Consider the following 20,010-nt stretch of genomic DNA (forward strand, 5'->3'; position numbering starts at 1 on the left):
CACACCTGGCTGTTCTGGGTCTAAGGACCCTGGGCCGAGTGTGGGCAGATGGAAGAGTTAGGCCAACGGGCCAGGGGCATGTGTGGGAATCAAGCCTAATCCCCTACCCTGGGATCTGGTGTCACCAACTCCCGCCCCTACCCTAAAGTGTTCCAGATCTCCCAGAACTTATGAGTACGAGTCCTGGCATTAGTCCCTTTCAGGGGAGCAGTGGTTGTTGGAGCACCCCCCCCGGGTTGCTCAGGACTGATTCTTTGGCTGTGTGTTCAGGGATCACTCCTGGCAGTACTCGGGGTACACTATACAATGCCAAGCTTCAACTGGAGTTACTGCGTGCAGCAACTTGTGCCTTAAGACCTTTCCTGCCTCTTTGTGGGTACTATTACAGTGGTCTGGGGTTCGCACATTAGGGTAAGTTTGAAGTGGCCTGTTTTCTGCTGCTGTCTCACAGCTCAGGAGTCAGGGGAGAGTGAAGGCTTAAGCCAAATGCACTGAGGGACTTGTTGCTCTCAATATTTCCCAGGGCCCTAGACTGAGGGTTCCCCATGAAATCTGGAAAGGGTTGTGCCACCAATGGTACCCCCGCCCAACAATGGGTACCAGTGGTGCCCTGGACTTCATTGTCCATCCAGCTGCTGACCCTCTAGCCAGCGTGACTGCCCATTACCCTTCATTCAGGGAAAGGACCCCAATCTGCTCAGTGTGACCACTGGGGTCTTTAACAGGACTCCCACTTGTAGCATCCCCCACCTTCTGTCTGGTCATGGATAACCCCAGCAAGGGAGTTGGCAGGGGGCATAGCCAGAGGAAGGGTGTCTGGCTGGGGTGTGATGGGGAGGGTGGGGGCTGTTCTGGGTACAGGGGATGGGCCAAGGGCATGGTACTGGCAACCCATCAGACCCGACCAGGGGCCTGTACAGCTGCAAAGTCCACTTACATCTTTGAGGGTGATGATGTTGGGGTGCTGGCCGTACCTCAGCAGAATCTCAATCTCTTCCGAGGGGTCTCTCTTGCTCTTGTCAATGATCTGGAAACACACAGAGCAGTTCTTGTGGGGTGGTTTCCCTGACCCCCCCCCCCCAAGTTCCCCTCCATCCAGATGAGCTATAAATGCCCTCAAGGTCGAAGCCAGATCCACAAGGTCACAACCAGTCCCGCCCAGTGGCAGCCCCGTTTAAAGTGGGAGAAGGTCCCCCAATTCCAAACTAGCCTATAAAGCTCTGGTAGAGAAGCAGAGGACTGGCTCTCCAACCAACAAAACAGCAGAGGGAATCAAGAGCATACTCTGGGCATGTGGATAGTGAATCTCTGAGAAAGAGGCCACAGAAGCAAGGGCAACCAAGGTACATGTGGGAAGAGCTGATCACTGGCATGCAAACGTGTGGCTGCAGACAGACCATTCTAACACCAGGCATGGAAGTCAAGTCAAAGTGATTAACGAGCGGGGCCAGAGAGATAGCATGAAGGTAAGGCATTTGCCTTGCATGCAGAAGGTCTGTAGTTCGAATCCCGGCATCTCAAATGGTCCCTGAGCCTGCCAGGAGCGATTTCTGAGCATAGAGCCAGGAGTAATCCCTGAGCGCTGCCAGGTGTGATCCAAAATCCAAAAAAAAAAAAAAAAAAAAAAGTGACTAAGGAGCCTGCTGCAGACCTGAATCTATACGGTACATCTAGGTGAACATGGTACAACACAGGGTGTCCACACACTGTCCACGTCACACTGACATGAAGAGTCCCAGCCATTGTCCATGATGACCAGGTGACGTCCCATGCACTGTTTGCAGTCACTGTCCCAGAAAGCACCCCCCCATCCACCTCCCCCCCCCACATTGCCTGCGTGTGGGGGGATCTAGTCTACACACAGCCTCCTTTCCCATAGGAAGAAGACGGGTCCCTGCGCCCTCTAGAGGGTTTTCTCCCCCTTTTGTGGGCTGAGCTGGGACCTGACAGTGCAGGGCAGGTGCCCCCTGGTGGATGGGACTACAGTGCTCCAGCAAGGCTGCTGGCCCTACCAATATGGCGAAGAGCAGGCCCAGCGCCACCCCACCACGCAGAGACCTGCCCGCTCACCTTCACAGCATACTCGGTGTCACTGGCCTTGTGCACACAGCGCTTGCACACGGAGTAGGCGCCGATGCCGATGTCCTCACCGACCTCGTAGCCGTCAGAGAAGAGGATGTTGTTCCCATGCAGCTGCTGCAAAAAGGAGTGGGGTGGGGGCCGGGCCAGGACTTAGCCACTTTGGGGTGTGTGGGTGTGCAGCTGAGGCTGGCTGCAGAGCTGGAACCCCACTCCCCGGCCTCATGGCTTGGGTGGTGTCAGGAGTGGGGCCGATGAGGGCGTGTGTATGTGTAAAGTCTGGCCCCAGGACAAGGCCCACAGCCCGGGTGGTGGGGAGAAGGAGTGCTCTTCTCCACATAAGGCTTTTGCTGAAGAGTGCGGATACAGCCTGTGTCCAGCCCCACACAAACCCCGACCTATGGGGAGGGCACAGGGGAGCCCTCAGAGGGGATGCCCAGCCCTGAGGTTACCTGCACGATGGGGTGCACAGCGGCCATGTGCGGAGTCCTGCTGGGAGGAGTCCTGGTTCAGACTCGACGCCACGAAGCTGAACCCTCGGAACAGGTGGTGGGCATTGGCGCTGGGGGGCACACCGGGGGAGTCTGTGGGGGGGACACACTCAGCAGGTGCCTGAGTGCAGGTGTGTATGCACATGTGAGACGTGTGACATGAGGCATGCCTCTCTGAGCTGTATGCAGGCATGTGGCTGTGGATGTACACGAGATATACGCACATGTGTGCAGCTTGTAAATGTAGATGTACAAGTAGACAACATGCAACTGCAAGTAACGGCGTTTACACGAGGCACCTGTGCCTGTGTGGTGTACGCATAGGTGTGTAGGTATGAGGTACGTGCCCTCACATGTGAGGCGTATGCACTCATGTGCACCTATCTATGAGTCCACATAGATCCAATTGAAGGCACAATGAGAGGCAACTGCATGAGACGTGTGTGAGGTATATGTAGGCACATGTGCATCTATGGCAAACTGTGTATGCATATGAGCCATGTCAGTACATAGGAACTATAGCCAAGTACACAGGTGAGACACATGCAAGATGTGAATGCATGTCAGCTGATCTGTACACACACAATATATGTAGGCACGCATAACTATACATGCATGTGAAATGCACATACATGCATGTGACATGAGATGTGTGGCATGTGCATGCATGTGAAGTTGTATGTGGGCTGAGGCAGGAGCTTGTGTGTGTGTTGGGGCAGGAAAACAGACATGGAAATGCTGAACCTCTTGAAAACATGCTTTATTTGGGAATGATAGAGATTGTTTTTTTGTTTTGTTTTGTTTTTTTGGGTCACCACCCGGCAGTGTTCAGGGGTTACTCCTGGCTCTATGCTCGAAATCACTCCTGGCAGGCTCAGGGGACCATATGGGATGCTGGGATTCGAACCACCGACCTTCTGCATGCAGGCAAAAGCCTTATCTCCATGCTATCTCTCTGGCCCCTGATATAGATTGTTTTTGATTGATGACTCAGTGGTCCTGCCAGCTAAGCTTGATGCCTGGGCTGTGCTGAGCCCCAGAAGTGGAGGAACTTCCCAGATGTTGTCTCCTCATGATGGGGCAAGCCTTGTTCCCCCTCCTGATTCCATGGAAGCACCAATGAGCAGGCTGGTCTGCATGCTCTGACTGGTCTCCTTGGGCCTCAGGGAGTCGGGGAAAGGGGAGTTTCATAAGCTCCTGGATGTGCCCACAAGGAGAATCCCTGGGTACCCGGGCACAATCTCCAGTCCTCAGACCACCACTGATGGGCAGTGACTGGGACAGCTGGCGAGCCTTTTCCCACGCGGAACCCCCTGAAGCCTGTCCAGAGCCTCACGAGGATCAGAGGTTTGCGCCCATCTGCCCCTCACCTGTGGGGGTCGTGATGTGAACTCAGGGTCAAAGTGGAAGGTGTCCTCGGGCCGGCCCACAGCAGGCTTGAAGGGCGGCTTGACTTCCCTACGGTAGAGTTTCTGTAGAGAAGCAGAGGGTGCTGAGGGCATGGGGGGGGGGGCAAGCAGTGATTTGTCCAGGCCAACAGGAGCTGTGGGCAACACTCTGCATGGGGCTAGCCGGGCACAGTGGTGGAAGCCTTTGGTCTGGCAGCAGCATTTCCCTAAAGCCTGGAGCATGGCCCTCTCGAGCCCTTTGCAAGGTGCCAGGTTGGACTTGGTACCCACCTCCAGGCTCAGTGACAAGGTGCTGCCCCAGTCTGCATTCACATGTCCCACACCACACGTTAGCAACCATCTATGGGCACCATGTGTGGTACGTCTGAGGACAGCACCTGTGTGTAACATCTGTGATCCCAGGTTTGGGTGTACAACCCCCCTGTGGTGGGGTGTCTGTGCCTTTTCTGGGTGCATTCCTAGAACCTGACCCGTTCCCGCTCTCCTCTCAGTGGGCCCATGACACAGCAGGAGCTGCATGTGGACCCTGGCACAGCCGTCGGGGAAGAGTCACCTGTGGGTCCAGCAAGCATGGGTGAGGGCAGCAGTCAGGGGTGTCTACTGAGCTCTGTTCATGGGCCTCTAAGGGGGGGGATCTAGATGAGGCACCCAGAGCAAGGCTCAGAGTGGGGGGCCAGGGTGTCTTTTAGTGTCCAAGCAGAGACCCAGCTCCTGGTCTCACACTTGGGACTCTGCTCAGGGACTAGTGACTCCACAGTGCCAAGAAGCACCTGTTAGATGGAGAAACTGAGGCCCATAGGTCAGGAGAATGCAGCAAGACCCAGGGCGCTGAAGACGGAGAAAGCCCTGGTGCTTAATGGGCCTGGAGCTCTCTGCAGACTTGGGCACAATAAGAAAGCCTGGGCCCCACTCCTGTGGGAACAGCTCCCTTCACCCCCTGGTCCCAGTCTCTCTCTTCACTCCTGGTCACCCCACTTGCTCATCATACCAGACGGGTGTAACTGACCTGTGGGTGATTAGGGGGGTAGCTGGAGCCCCAAGTACCCTTGGGCTCTCCTATCCATCTGCTGACCCCCCATCACCCACACCAGTTCCGAGGCACCTTTCCCAGCTGTGTGCAGCGCCCCCCACCCCAGTTTTCCCTGTGGCTGCCAAGTGTTAGGAAAAATATTTCAGCATCTGAATATTTTCCTTGAATAACTTTGACCAGGTGATGGTCCCTGGAGAGTGGACCCCCTTCCAGACCAATGACAGGCAGCTTGGCTGCATAGCCGGGCCTCCTGTAGTCTCTGGCTGCAACTAGATCTCTGCTGTGTCTGCATCTGTTTTTTGGGGGGGTGTCCACACCCAGCGGCGCTCAGGGGTTACTCCTGGCTGGCTCCGGGGACCATATGGAATGCCGGGATTCTAACTGCCGCCAGTCCTGGGTCAGCTGCGAGCAAGGCAAACGCCCCTACCGCTATGCTATCTCTCTAGCTCCTTATGTCTGCTTCTAGAACCCCTCTAGGTTCTCTCCTGCATCTAGCAGATCTCTTCCCTTCTGCAGATGATTATCTCTGCTCTGCATCTAAAGCCATCTCCACTGTCTATATCTAGAAACACTCTAGAACATGTTCTAGAGTAATCTAGAACCCTCTCTTCCCTCTTTCCTGCATCTATGCCTTCATTCTCCTGTGTCTAGAACAATCTCTGGTCTATGTCTAGAACATCAGATCCCTTCTGCACCTAGCACCATCTTGCTGCTGGCATCTAGAACCAATACTGCCACCTGCGTCTAGCATCATCCATCATCTGCATCTTGAACCATCTTTGCTTTGCATATGTTCTGCCTGCATCTAGAACTTCCTCTGCTCTGTTTTGCATCTGGACCATCTCTTCTCTGTCTCAAATCACCTCTGTCCTCTCCATGAAAGGTACCCTGGCCACAGCTTGAAAGGGCTGGGGTCCTGAGGCAAGTCTCCACTTGGCTCCTCCCCTCCTGCCCCACAACTGCACTCACGTTCCAATCAATAGTGATGAAGAATGGGTGGCGCTTGAGCTCCTCCACACCGTCGATGCCGGCTCCTGGGGGAGCAGAGGGAGAGTCAGGCAGGGAGATTCTGTCATGACCCTCTGGAGGGCTCTGCTGCCACTGCTCCAGCCCAAAGGCTTGCCCAGGATGGAGGAGACAGAGGAGCCGATGCTGGAAGGGTACAAGCACAGGGGTGGGGGTGGGCTGAAGGACTGGGAGGAGGGTGGAGCTGAGTGAAGCTGTAAGCCCACAAAGACTGGCTAGTGCTTCTCAGTCCTTGCCTGCGGCACCCCCCAACCCCACCACAGGACCCTGGGCTAGACCCTTACACACTGCCACTGCAGAAGCGGGAGGGTGAGGCAGGGTTCCTGCAGTGCACATGGCAACACACCTCTTTTCAAGGCTTCACCTCAAGTCCATGGGACTTGAAGGGCCTGGCCCATTTCTCACTCCCCACGAAACCCTTGTGCATACAAGGAGAGCCAGCACAACTGGAGTTGATGAGCCCTGAACCATCAAGAGTGAAAGGGAAGTGACCGAGGGGCCAGGTGGGGTGGTCTGGCTGGCTCGGGGGACTGAGGTGGCCAGGCCTGTAGGGCCATGTGGGGTGGTTGTGGGCATCTTGCTAACCAGGTGCAGGGAGAACCCTGAGAGAATGGTCTGGCCATCACCAGCAGTGAACACACATCCTACATCCTGCTGATGTGAACACACACCCTGCTGAGCATGCCCTAGCAGGGAGGCTACACAGCACAGACAAACCAGAAATGCATTGGACAGCACGTTGCAGCCCTGGGGCCTTCAGAGGCAGCTGAGCCCAAGAAGGCAGGGCCTGGCCTGTCACGTTCTGGTGACAATGGGTGTGGGTGTGCCAGGTGGCAATTTTGGGGTCACTCTGCAGGGGTCAGTGGTGCCTCTGGGTACTCGGGATGGCACTGAGTGTCGGGAGGCAGCCAAGTGGGGGACGAGGGCGGAAGACTGTGGGCCGGAGGAGCTGCGAAGCCCAAGGGTAACCAGTGTGACTCCAGAGCAAAGAGTGGAGGCAGCATAGCTCCCCACACTGAACCCCAAGTCCATGGCCCTGACAGAGGGAGAAACAAAGACCCCAGACTCCTCTCAGGCCAGGACTGCGTAGCCTGCTCCTGTGCTGGCTCTGTAGGGATGCGGAGAGGGCGGGAGCACCTGGACAGTGTCAGTGTCCCACAAGCCTGTGTTCTGGAAGGGGAGGGTAGACACCCTGCAATAGTCCTCAAACTACGGCCCACGGGACACATACTGTATTTATTCCCATTTTGTTTCTTCACTTCTAAATAAGATATATGCAGTGTGCATAGAAATTTGTTCATAATTTTTGTTTTTACTATAATCAGGACAGTGAACTGGCCCCCTGTTTAAAAAGTTTGAGGACCCCTGCGCCTAGTGCATGCTGCACGTCCTCGGGAGCAGAGGCTCTGCTCCTCTTTTAGTGCCCTCTTTTAGGCTTGCATCTTCCTTCCCTCATATGACACTCTGCCCCCTGCCGGTGCTTTGGGCCCCAGAGAAGCCCGCAAGGCAGGCAGCGTCACTGCTCCCGTCACAGACATCCCCAGAGCCGAGATGAGCCATGAGACTTTGGTACAAAGTTTCTCAGAGCCTACGTGTACCTCCCCAGGCCAATTTGTGTGTTCTGGGTCCCGCTTCTGCACTTCTCTTCTGAAAATGTGTTTAATTAGGGTCCTTGGTGGGCAGCCCATTGATGTGGATGGAGCAAAGCACCCAGCGAACAGAAGAGCTCTACCTGGAGAGTCCGGGAGGTCTGTGAGAAAGGGACGGGAGCCCAGGCAGGAAGTGGAGTCTAGGAGGGAATATGATACCAGGCAGCACAAAGCAAAAAGGACCAGCATTTCTTCGGGCACAACGTGGCCTATTAGCACTGAGTCCTCCAGTGCCCAGTCAGGAGCAACAGCACACTTCCAGGAGCAGAAGGTTCCAGACTGCAACTGCCCCTCAGGCTGCAGATACCCCCTCACCTGGTCTGCATGTGCAGAGAAGCCTTGTCACCTCAGAGCATCAGGTGACCAGGGGTCCTTATACTCCTTAAGGCCACTGACTGACCTTGTTCCTCCATGTTGGGAGGGGCCACTGTCCGCCACTGTTTAAGGACAGCCACACTCACGGCACTGCCCTTGTGTGGCCTCACGCACACCTGGACTGGACAGACCGTGGGGACTGAGACCCTTTGAGCTGAGACGGGAGAGGCAGGAACTGGGGGGACTGGATGGCAAGGAGCCGAGCGAACAGCATGACAGGCTCGGCCTCCCTGCGGTACTCTGGGGACAGGTGGGTTGACTGCAGGTGGGCTGACCGCATCTGAGCACTAGGGGTGGTATAGATCTCCAGGGGCCCTTGAGACCCGGAAAGGGGAGTCAAGGCCCCTACACAGCTACACCCTGCCACCAAGGATACCGCAGTCATCTAGTGGCTCCCAGGCCAGTACTGATGAGACCTCTAGGGTTTCTCTGACGTGGTGTTGGGACACCCACAGGAGGAACTCAGATGCATGCAGCACATGCTCAGGTATTCTAGATTCCAAGTGCAGCCGCTGGTGTGGCGCCCCTACCAGCCAGACCCCTTCCCACTGCCAGTCTTCCATGCACCCTCCCTGAAACAGGTGCAGTGAAACAGAATCCTGGGCCAAGAATGGGATTTTTGTGAGAAGAAAATCTCCAGGTAGAAGTTAACCTGTCTAGTGTGTCTGCTCCAGGAACACAATTTCTACCCCTTAAGATTAAAAACTCACTTGCCGCCATGGATTCATCCTAGGTGGACCCTGTATCCTGGCTAAGATCTCTGGTATCTTCTCAGAATGGTACACCCAACTTCCTCCAGCATATAAATGGCCCAGCTCACGGCTCCACACTAATTTCAAAGATTTGCCAAGCTGCTGACTCAGCTCAACTCCAACTCCACAGCTCCTGGAGCACACATCTGCATATGCAGCCACGGCACTTCTAAATCCCGCAGTGCCAACAGCCCAGTAGGAGCACAGCAAATTAGATGAAAAAGATGTGGAGAAGCCACTAAGATCAAGAAGTAAAAACGGCCACACAGGAGGCTCAACCAATAGCAATCAGCTGAGCAAATATGACAATGACTTTAGTGACACCATTGTGATATATATGTTGTAACAAGCAATATGAAGTGAATGATTTGTGTCTGCTAACAGGCTTGGGCGGGGGGAACTGGTGGATAGAATATCACACTGGAGAGGGGATTAGTGTTAGAACATCAAATACCAAAACAACTGTATTATGAGTAACTTTGTAAGTCACATTGTTTATGCTCAGAATTCGCTCCTGGCAGGCTCAGGGGACCATATGGGATGCCGGGATTTGAACCACTGACCTTCTGCATGCAAGGCAAATGCCTTACCTCCATGCTATCTCTCTGGCCCCACATTGTTTAAATAAAGTTTCAAACACAAAAAGGCAGATCTTGCATGGGTCATAGGATTCTCCGTCCTCTTGCTTGTCTAAACCTTGATACTTTTGTCTCACTTTCAACCAGAATGAAAATTCCAGGGGAAATTCAACAAAAGTTTGCTTTTCCTTCTGTTTTGCCACACCTGATTGTGCTCAGGGCTCTTACTCTTGGCTCTCTGCACAGGTGTCGTTTGTGTCGCCAGGGACTTAACCCCCTTATTCATTCCTGTCCCATCTCTCTGGTCCCCCAGTTGAGATTTGTGTAATCAAATCTGATTACAGTGATGATTTTGGAAACTCTGTCAGGGAGGTTTTGGAAAAATTAATAACATCAGCTCAAAGGAAGGGCAGAGAATCCAGCTGGGAGTAAAAGACAGAGAAGTCTCTCAAGCGGAAAGGCTCTCCCTCATGGAGACACCAGTGCACTGCAGGGACATTGCAGCTTCTGAGAGGGCAAACCTATCAGACCCTCCCCAGGCCCAGAACTGCTCCCAAGCTCAGGCCCTTCCCAGGAGCCCCATTCCCAAGGTCAGGTCATGCTCCACACCCAGTCCTGTCACATACCAGGCCCTCACACACCAGGCCTCCAGATGGCTCCACTTCAGGGCAGGCTGAAATCTCAGACTCCCCAGGGGCAGCCAGGTGTACGGGCTCTGTGCGCTTCTGGTGAGCAGGTCCCTCCAAGGTCTGCCCTGGGCCCAGCACTAGGTGTGGCCCTGGGAGTGGCACCTGGGCCTGTTCTTGCCGGGAGACCACCCCAAGCTTGTAGGTGTCCCAGGCCCAGCCCACTCTTACCCAGCCGGTTGCAGGGGTTCCTCTTGAAGAGCGCCCTCAGCAGGCCCTGGGCTTCCATGCTGAGGAACTGTGGCATGCCCAGCTTGGCTCTGAAATGAACAGATGTTCCAGGGGAGGTCACTGCACTCCCTCTGCCTTGCAGTCCGCCCCTGACCCCAGCTATAGCCCTTCAGCACCAGTGGGCTGTGGGGCGTCCATCAGCGGCTCTCTACAATACAAGGCCAGACACGTGAGGGGAACGGCTGTCCTGGGACACTGTGGGGCTCCTTGTCACTGAGAGGGATGGGTCCTGGTGGGCAGCGTGTGCTTTCAGGGGCTCCCTGTGACGGCCCCTGGACCCTCGAGTGGGGGAGAGTCAACAGATGCACCCATGAGTGCTTAAGTGCCCAGGGTTCTCTGACAGTCCGCTGCTTGTCTGGGTCATGGCCACTCTGGCCACTGGCCACAAGTCTCTGGGCTGCCCAAGCCCTGCTCTGAATAACAGACTGAAGGGCACAGGGGCCTGGGTGGGGTTCACCCACCCTGTCAGCAGCAGGTAAGGGGGCAGAGGAGAGTCCACCCGCTTCAACCTCTCCTGACCCCATATCTGGTGCTCCAGAACCTGAAGCTTAAGATGGGGACCCTGCGGTTCCGTGTGATCTCTTCAGAGGGGAAGGGGAGGCCGTGTTAGGCCAGAGGGAAGAGATCCTGAGTTAGAGTGGAGGGGGGATCCTCCTGCAGCACCCTGCACAGGAGCTGGTCAGCACCCATAAAAGCGAACACTCACTTGAGGATGAGGGCCATGGTCTCCTTCCTGTCCTTGCCTTGGAATGGCAGGGACCCCGTGAGCATCTCAAACTGTGGGCAGATGAGAGCAGCGCTGCAGTTGGATCACACTCAAGGTAAAGGGTGGGGAGCTGAGCCCTGACTCGAGTGTCCAGGACAGTGGGGAGCACAGGCTGGGGAGCCGAGCCCCACGCCCTTGTGTCACCTGTAGAGGTGAGTGGAACATGGGGCATGGAACTCACACAGGAGACATACGTACTCCTGACCTCTGTCAGCGAGTTGACCCTGCATCAGGGAGCAGGGGACAGCCCATGCACCTGAGTATGAGGAGGCAGAGGGCACCATGTCTGCATGGATCGGGGTCAAAGGGCACTGTGCTTATGGGGGGGTCACAGATCAGAGGGCATCATGCACCTGGGGTTAGAGGAGTTGGGAAGGACTCAGTGGACTGGGGAGGGTCTGTCCTGTTTCTGGGTGTCAGGGCACACATGTGTGTGGTGCTGGATGTATGGCTTTGAAACCAGACTCTGGGCATACCATGAGCACCCCGAAGGACCACCAGTCGGCTGTGTGTGTGTGTCCACGCCGGCTCACCACCTCGGGCGCCATGTACTCAATGGTCCCACAGAAGGAGTAGGCGCGCTTGTCATGCTCCACTGCCTCCTTGCTCAGGCCAAAATCTGTAGGCGTACACCAGGTCTTTACTAGAGTGTTGCAAACCCCCACCATGCCAACACACCCACCTGGTCCCCAACGCATTCATAAGGGGAGGAGGCATGAGGACACCCAGGTCCTGGGACACACAGGTAAGGGATCCCATTCTGCGGACAGAAGGGTGAAGGTCCTGTCTTGGGGACATGTGGGTGAGGGCTTTGGGGACAGGTGAGTGGGGCCCTTCCCTTCTCACCTGTGACTCTTATGTGGCCATCCTCGTCGAGCAGGATGCTGAAAGGACACAGCTTGTTTTGAGGGGGCAGCCTGCTGCTGGGCACTTCACTGACTCAGATGTGTGGTTCAACGCGGCACCTGCCTGAGCTCCTATGACCCAGGGATGAAGGGGCTTTGCCCCACATAAGCTGTAGTGGCCAGTCCTGGGTGAGCCTCACCGAGGAAGGGGACACTCCACACCTTCTGTCCTCTGTGGACAGCCCTGAGGGGCCAAACTAGTGCCCCAGAGGCCCCTAGACGTAGGGTCAGTCCTGCCCTCTCCAGTCCTGGGGGCTCATCCCTGCGTCCCTAGACTCCAGACCATCTGTTCCCCCAGAACCCTGAAGCCTTCTGGGGAGATGCTGATGATCTGTGGGAGGTCTGTGCCTGGCTGGACCCTGACTAGGGTCAGCTCACGAGCTGTGCTCAAGGCTGCAGGGAATCCCAGATTGGTGAAGCAAGGTCATTCATCTCAGGCCACTAGCTTCCAGACAGGCTGCCTGCGACAGGCCATTACCCCTTCAATTCATGCTGCACAGAGGGAAACCCAGAAGGCCAAGAACAGGGCAGCTGCTCTAGATGCCCTTAAAAGCCATCAACTCCCCTCACTTGAAGGGACCATGCAGGACCCTCAGGCGCACCCCAGCAGAAGGCCATCCTGGCAGGGGTCACGAATGTGTGTGTCCTGGCATGTGGCTACACTGGCAGGGGTGATCCCTGGCACAAAGCGATCCCAGCTTGAGGTGCCAGCATGGAGTGGTCCTGACACAAAGCTGTCCTCAGGCTCCCTCCTGAAATGTGCCCATGCTTAGGCGTCAGCATGGCAGGTGTGCAGGGGCCAGCAGATAGGAGTGTGGGGTGCCCTCACCATAACTCTACTTACTTCTCGGGTTTCAGGTCCCTGTAGATGATCCCCAGACTATGCAGGTGGTCCAAGGCCAAGGCCAGCTCAGCCAAGTAGAACTTCACGTCCTCCTCCGTGAACATCACCTGGAGGGAAAGGGCCACTGGGGTCACTGTGCTCAGCCCACCCATGACTGTCCCACTGGGACTGTCCCTCCCCTGTCTGCCATACCTGACCCTTCTGTAGCTTGTTTAACCCCCATCCGTGCATCCACTGCTGTTCCCAGAGCTTCCCATATGTTAGTGACTGTCATCCATCTTCACAAATTAGTGATCGCCCCTTATTGATCAGTCACCCGCTATCAGCCACCTGCCCATCAATAATCTGAAACCACTATTTCTGATCAGTCCGATCAGTCTGATATCCATGACCCCCCCCAAAACTAGTTTTTCAGTCTGTCCCTTTTGTCTTCACTATGGGGATATCTGCAGGCCTGTGCCCAAGAGCCCCCATATCTCTGTTTATTGGTTCTGAGACCCCCTGCACAGCCTGTAAGGCTGAGGATCCCTGAGACGCAGGACAGTGCCCAGCATGTGGGGGCCCTAAGGGTACGCATGAGTGGGCACTGTCTCTGGCACTTTCTGGGGTCGCTGCTGGGTACACTGGACCAGGATGTGCCCTTGTCACAATGGGCCCTGAGATGAGGAGCCGCTGGAAGCTTGTCCCTCCATGCAGAAGCAACTGCTGCTGGGGGCAGTGTGGAATGTTCTAGAGATCCTGACCACTTGGAGGAGTCAAGTCCTTGTAATGTCACAGAGGAAACAGATTCCTTCACAGTGCAGACTGCATAGACACCACACACTGCTGCGGGAGTGAGCATGTGCAAGACTCACCCTTGCCTCTCACACTGCATGTGTCTGTCTCCCGCCAGTCCCTCACACCTGCACCCCTCACTCACATCTATATACCGCCTCACACCGTCAGTCTTTCTCATCACACCTGCACATCTGCAACCTATACTAAGATTTCACACACTCACACCTGCACCCACTGCTCACATCACATGCTCACATGCTACACCCTCTCCTACCTGCACAAATGCATTCACATTTCACACACATTCTCGTACTTGCATACACATGCACTGACATTTCACACACACCTGAAGATGGTCTCACGCCTACACTCCAATCTCTCTCTCTCTCTCTCTCTCTTTCTCTCTCTCTCTCTCTCTCTCTCTCTCTCTCTCTCTCTCACACACACACACACACACACACACACACACACACACACACACACCAGCACTCATAGCACAAACACTGTCCCACATGCATGCACCCCCCACCGGTAGCCGTGACGACTACCTCTTTGGAGAGGCGGGTGAAGAGGTCACCCCCGCGCAGGAAGTCCAGGATCAGGTAGAGTTTCCCCTCCGTCTGGAAGGCTGTGGGAGGGGGGCGTCAGTGCAGAGCAGGTAGAGGCTTGTCCTGGGCACAGTCGGGGAGTGGACGGGGAAGTCTCTCTAGCCTCCAACTCTGACCTTGCCTCTGTCCTCTCCTCTCTTCTCCCCTCCACCCCTCTTCCCTCTGTTCCTGTCTCTTCCCCTCTCTCCTCTCTTCCTCTCCTCTATCAACTTCTCTCCTTCTCTCTCTTCTCCTCCACTCCCTCTCCTTTTCTTCCCTTCCCTTTCCTCTTGCCATGCCCACCTGGCCCTTTCTCTCCACGGGAGAAGCCCTGGTAAGACTGAGTGTGTGTCAGGTGCGGGCTGTTAGCAGGGTTCTCCCTTCCATAGGACCCCCTTCCTACAGCCCAGGAGCCAGGGCAACCCTTTGGCTGGTCTTCCCTGGCAGCCTGGGCAAGCAACTGTACCTAAGCAGAGGGGTCCTATCCTGGGGAGGGGTTCCTTGCTAAGGGAGTGGGTCCTGTGCTCCACTTGCCATAGTGCAGCTTCACGATGAAAGGATGGTTCACTTCCGCCAGAATGTCCCTCTCCATCTTCGACCTGACCCGGTCCCGAACTGCATGGACAGAGGAAAGAGGCATGAGGGGAACGGCCCACACCCCCTCACTGTCCTGCACCCCCTCATCATCCCATACCCTTGCACAGCCCCTTCCAGTCACTGCCAGCCTCACCTTTCAGGGTTGCCTTCTTCAGCACCTTCATGGCGTAAAGCTGGCCTGTGTCCGAGCCCTGTATCTTCCTCACCAGGAACACCTGTGCAGAGGGACCAAGACACTCGAACCCCGACCTGGCCTATCTTTTCATCTCATGGGGGAAGCCTAACAGGGACCCCAACTGCTTCTCGGAGAAGGGCCCACATCCCTTCCAGAGAGGAGAAAATGTGATGCTGAGCCAGCAGGGGGGACCTGCGTGAGTACTGCCAGGCATCGCCCCAGACCAAAAGACCCTTTGTGAAGCCCAGGCCAATCTCCCTGAGCGCAGCTGCCTCCCTGGGCAGCCAGCTCCTCTGGAACTTTCTCCCCACAACTGAGTTTGGGGCCTATGGCTGTTTCCACCTACGAGGTGCTTGGGTCTGAGTCACAGGCGTGACCGGGGACAGGGCCCTCAGTTCCTAGCCCTCTATGGGGACTCTCTGAGCATTAGGGAAATGGCAGCAGTAGGTTTCCAGGGGATTCCCCCCACCCATGCCTTGGGGAAGAGACATCCTTAGGTATCACACCTGTGTGAGTGTGTGGGAAATGGGGCTCTGGTGCACCACAAATGCCACTTCAAGTGAGCAGGGAGAGACCAGGAAGAGAACTGGAGGAGCAGACGGAGTACCTTAGAGACTTACTTTGCATAGGCAATCGGTTGGTCATCCCATAGATCTTATTTGCCTAATGAGACCTTTAATTTGACATGCCCAAATAAGGGTATGTGTGATATAACTGGCCATTTCATGATTCTCCTACACTCTCCTTTGCATACCCAACTGGACTGTTTGTTCTGTTTGGATGACCTCACAGAGTGTAACCAATCAAATAGAGAAATGGCTAAGGGGCTGGATATATAACACATATATAGCCCAGATAACTCCTTATAGCCTGTAATTCCTTCCTGCTTCATTTCCTGCTGCTCATCCACCTGCCCCAAGGCCAGGCCCTACCACTCTGCCTGCCTGGTCAATGCCTCTGCATGCTGCTGTCCGGCCCATGTTCTGTGCATTAGCCTGGGAGGAAGAGAGAACCAGTGTGGAGCACCGGGGCCAGGGGTCAGCAGTACCACCAGCATTTCTGCCTCCACAGGGACAGGGACAATGGGTCTGTCTTCCAGGCACACATAAGACAGTGATTTCCAACCCCTCTCCTTTATTTTCCTTTTCTTTTGATCATCCCAAGTGGTGCTCAGTGGGCTGGGAACCCTGCCTGAATTCTCAGCCAACCAGACCAGTGGTTCAAGGTGAGGGTGTGAGAATATGGTATTCTCATCCTGAGAGCTGGTGAGGCAAGGCCTGGCCTTGATCCCCCCTTCCCTTCCCATGCTTCCATCTGGGCCATCAGATAGTGGAGAGGGAACAAGGGCAGAGTGGATACACGCAGCTCTTCGGGGGCTCTGTGTTCATGAAGAGGGTGTGAGGAGCAGTGTGGGGGCAGGCTGGGAGGAATCCTGGTTCTAGAGCCCACTGTAGAACCCTGAGAACTGTGGCCAGGTTGCTTTGTCCAGGGAATTCCTGGCCTGGTTTCCTGCACTGCCTTCCCAATCACTGACCACCACCCTCCCCAGCCTGCCAGACCCAAGTGCCACACTACCACCCTCAATTCTTTGCCGCTTTAGTTCAACACCCCTCTGCACTTCACTTGCACATGCCTCACACACCAAAGGCGGAGCCTCATGTACAGTCTTTTCATGGGGGACTCAAGTTTCTTCTCCAGAGACAGCTTCTGTTGGTTTGTTTTGGGTCTCCTGGAGCTGTGTCTTCATGAAGGGGTAGTCCTATTCTCAATGGTTTCCTCCAAATACTTGCAAGTCTGTGCTTTGAAGCAGCCTTTTCACCAATACTGTGCCCCATGCCTGTCTCCACACCCTCACACTGTGCCCTGGAGTCCTAGCAGCTTACCCAGAACTTGTGAGCTTTTGCAGGGCCCTTACCTTGCCGTAGGAGCCTTGGCCCAGCACCTTCAGGAGCTCGAACTGGGAAGGGTCAGCCTTCTCTGCGCCCTCCTTCACATGGTGGCTGATGTGGATTTCTGTCACCACGGCCTCCTCCTGCAGGAGCAGGAATCAGTTTGGAAGATGGCGGGGGGGGGGGGCAGTGTGGGGAGAGTGGATTGGGTCAGTGACCCCAACTCAAGCCAGAGTGCCCTGTGAAGGTCCATGTTCCCGTATAAAAGCAGGATGGGTCAGAGTGGGATTGAGGTTGGGGGGAGGTGGTTGTGCAGATTGGTGGACCTCACAGAGAGCAGAACGGGTGAGAGCACACCATGCTCCATGGGCAGGTCAGAACATCCCATGGCCCAAAAGGCCCTGAAACATGTTGGAGGCCCGAACTGTCTGCCCGTCCCGAGGACTCCACTCTGTGAGAGTCTAGGAAGAATGGCTGAGTCTGCGTGAAGTAGCAACAGAAACTGCTGAATTTGGGGAACCTGATCCCCTCTGCCCTACCCATCCCTCAGTCAGTCCCCTCTGCCCCCTAACCTTAACCTGGAGATGGTCCTCTCTACCTCATCCATCCCTCAGGCACAGTCCCCTCTGGCCCCTAACCCTAACCCGGATCCCCCTGCCCCATATCTGCCTCGGTCACCCCTCACCCCTACATCTCTTTCCAACATCAGAGAAGACAAGAACCCAAAGGACTTCTTTGGTAGCCCAGGAACCTCAGGTGAGCTGGAGGAGAGATGCCACCTCTGTAATCGAAGTCAGGACTGCACGTGGAAGGTGAGGGACCAGTGGTCCCAGAAATGGCAGGATTGGGGGCAGGTCCCTAAGGGGCCCCCGCAGTGGCACCAGATCTGGTTGTGGTGTTGGGGGAAGTTCTCAGGATGACGCAGCACCTTCGATCCTACTAAGTATGAGGGGCTGCAGGGACCTCATTGAGAGGAACCAGAGAGGCTTTGGGAAGAAAACCTCAAGAGAGGGAAAATGGAGCAGGGTCTGACACCCATCCAGTGCCTGTCCTGAGCCCATGGCAGACCTAAATAGCAAAGCTTCCAGAACTCACTTCCAGAAGTTCATGGCCATGTTATCCTGCCCAGTGCCATCAACCCCCTCACATCCTGTCCCTGGCAGGAAGCCCTCAGAGACTCAGTGTCCCCTGGGGGAAGGGCCCTCAGACAGTGTTTCCTGTAAGGAAGGGCCCTCAGAAACAGGGCATCTCAGGTCATGGAGTGGCTGCTTGCACTGGGTCCTTTCCATCCTTGGGTTTCTGTTCTGGTGTTGGGGCCACACCCAGTGGTGTTCAGTAACCCCTCCTGGCTCTGTCCTCAGGTATCTCTCTTGGTTTTGTGCCCAGGGCTCCCTCTTGGTTCTGTGCTGAGGGACCTCCCTCCTGGTTCTGTGTCCATGGATCCCTCCTGGCTCTGTGCTCAGGGATCATTCCTGCAGATACAGGGTACCACAGTGGTGCTGGGGATTGACCAGTTTGCAATGCAAATCCCTGAGCCCTGACTTATCTCTAAGCTCTACATTTTGCAGTTTGGTCCACTGAAGCCCACACCCAGCGGCACACAGGGATCACTATCACTCCTGGTGGAATTTGAACCAGGGTTCCCCAAGCCTCCTGACAGGTCCTGAGCCTTACCCTACTTCTTGCTGAGATCTTCCTAAACCAAGTCAGTCCTGAAGCTGGGTGGTCACCAGCTGAGGAGGGGTGGTCACCCCTCTCAGAAAATCACCCGCTGGCCCAGACATGCCTGTGTGTGTTCCTTAATAAAGAGCAGGGGCCTAGTGTGAATGATGTGCGAGGGGCCCTGGGCATGCAAACAGCCATGGACTGATGACATGTCTTGACACATGACAGCATAGGGGATAGGCACACAAGCATTCTACCCCCTTTCTCTACTCAGGGGCTGTCTTGGGGTCCCGCTCTGGGAAGTTGCTAAGACATAGGCAGAGACCCCTGCCAGGAGCCATCTACAGAATGTGGACTCCAGCCCTGGGAAAATGCCAAGAATTCTGCACCTAGCAGTGCCCCCTGGAACAGAGGCTGTCTGGGAAGCACCACTGAGGTACCCTGGGACTTCTCAGAAATGCTGATCTCTCGCTCTCAATACCTCTAAGCATCACCCAGTGGTGGCACATCCAAGACCAGATGCAGAAGCCCCTCAGAGAAGAGCCCTAAAACACAAAGATCCACCTCTGCCCAGCCTCCCCTGAGCGCGTCACCAGCTCCCATGACCTCAAGTGAAACTCTTCACATCTCATCCCCACAGAGGGCACGGGGGGCATATGTTCTCAGAGAGGACAATGCTCATTTGCAGTGACACTGTGAACTCAAGCATGAACTCAAAAATGTAAGACAGAAGTCACCCTGCCAGGAGCCCAGGGCTGACGCTGGCCATGACCACCCATCACTGGGAACCCCACAGAGACCAAAGCCAACAGGTACAATAGTTCCCAAGTTCTGAAGCAGATACAAGAAGATACAAGAAGATACAAGAGATAGCACAGCGGCGTTTGCCTTGCAAGCAGCCGATCCAGGACCAAAGGTGGTTGGTTCGAATCCCGGTGTCCCATATGGTCCCCCGTGCCTGCCAGGAGCTATTTCTGAGCAGACAGCCAGGAGTGATCCCTGAGCACCGCCGGGTGTGGCCCAAAAACCAAAAAAAAAAAAAAAAAAAAAAGAAAACCGAGAGCTGCCCGACAAAAACAGACACAGACAGCAAATGGGCCATGTGGTGAGCGGGCCCTCCTGTGGCCCAGATGGGAAACGGAAACACATGCATCCAGAGCACACATGCTGGCATGGCAGGCAACGGGCCACCAGGGGTGTTTTCCTGAAAAGTGGGGCTCAGCGTGACTGATGACCGCCCATTGAAAACTGTCAATAGCTGCTTAGCAAAGGTGGGGAGGAAGAGCGGGGTTGGGAGGATTCAAACCCAGCGTCTGAGGGAGAAGTGATATCTGAGGGGAGAAGTGGTATTGGTTTCTCATGAGGCAGCAAGGAAGAAGAATCTGACCTGGAAGCTATGAGGGGCCACGAGCCAGTATAACTAATCCACCTGGGTGCGGGGGCATGTCTGCCCACACTGTGGGGCTAGCCTTCACACAGGGTGTGGTGGGAAAGCTGCC

At 55.4% G+C, this 20,010-nt stretch overlaps 1 protein-coding gene across 1 annotated transcript in view; it reads right to left on the reverse strand.

Moving 5' to 3' along the window:
• Window positions 1–20,010, reverse strand: part of RPS6KA2 (ribosomal protein S6 kinase A2) — a 50,747-nt gene that overhangs the window by 7,641 nt on the left and 23,096 nt on the right. Inside the window, 15 exon segments of the mRNA XM_049785256.1 lie at window positions 938–1,027; window positions 2,071–2,196; window positions 2,532–2,561; window positions 2,563–2,679; window positions 3,941–4,042; window positions 5,979–6,043; window positions 10,247–10,335; window positions 11,013–11,083; window positions 11,549–11,691; window positions 11,919–11,956; window positions 12,822–12,928; window positions 14,147–14,226; window positions 14,720–14,800; window positions 14,916–14,997; window positions 16,873–16,989. Coding sequence (XP_049641213.1) covers window positions 938–1,027; window positions 2,071–2,196; window positions 2,532–2,561; window positions 2,563–2,679; window positions 3,941–4,042; window positions 5,979–6,043; window positions 10,247–10,335; window positions 11,013–11,083; window positions 11,549–11,691; window positions 11,919–11,956; window positions 12,822–12,928; window positions 14,147–14,226; window positions 14,720–14,800; window positions 14,916–14,997; window positions 16,873–16,989 — 1,338 coding nt within the window.

Source organism: Suncus etruscus, chromosome 12, assembly GCF_024139225.1.
Source record: "Suncus etruscus isolate mSunEtr1 chromosome 12, mSunEtr1.pri.cur, whole genome shotgun sequence".
Lineage (NCBI taxonomy): Eukaryota > Metazoa > Chordata > Mammalia > Eulipotyphla > Soricidae > Suncus > Suncus etruscus.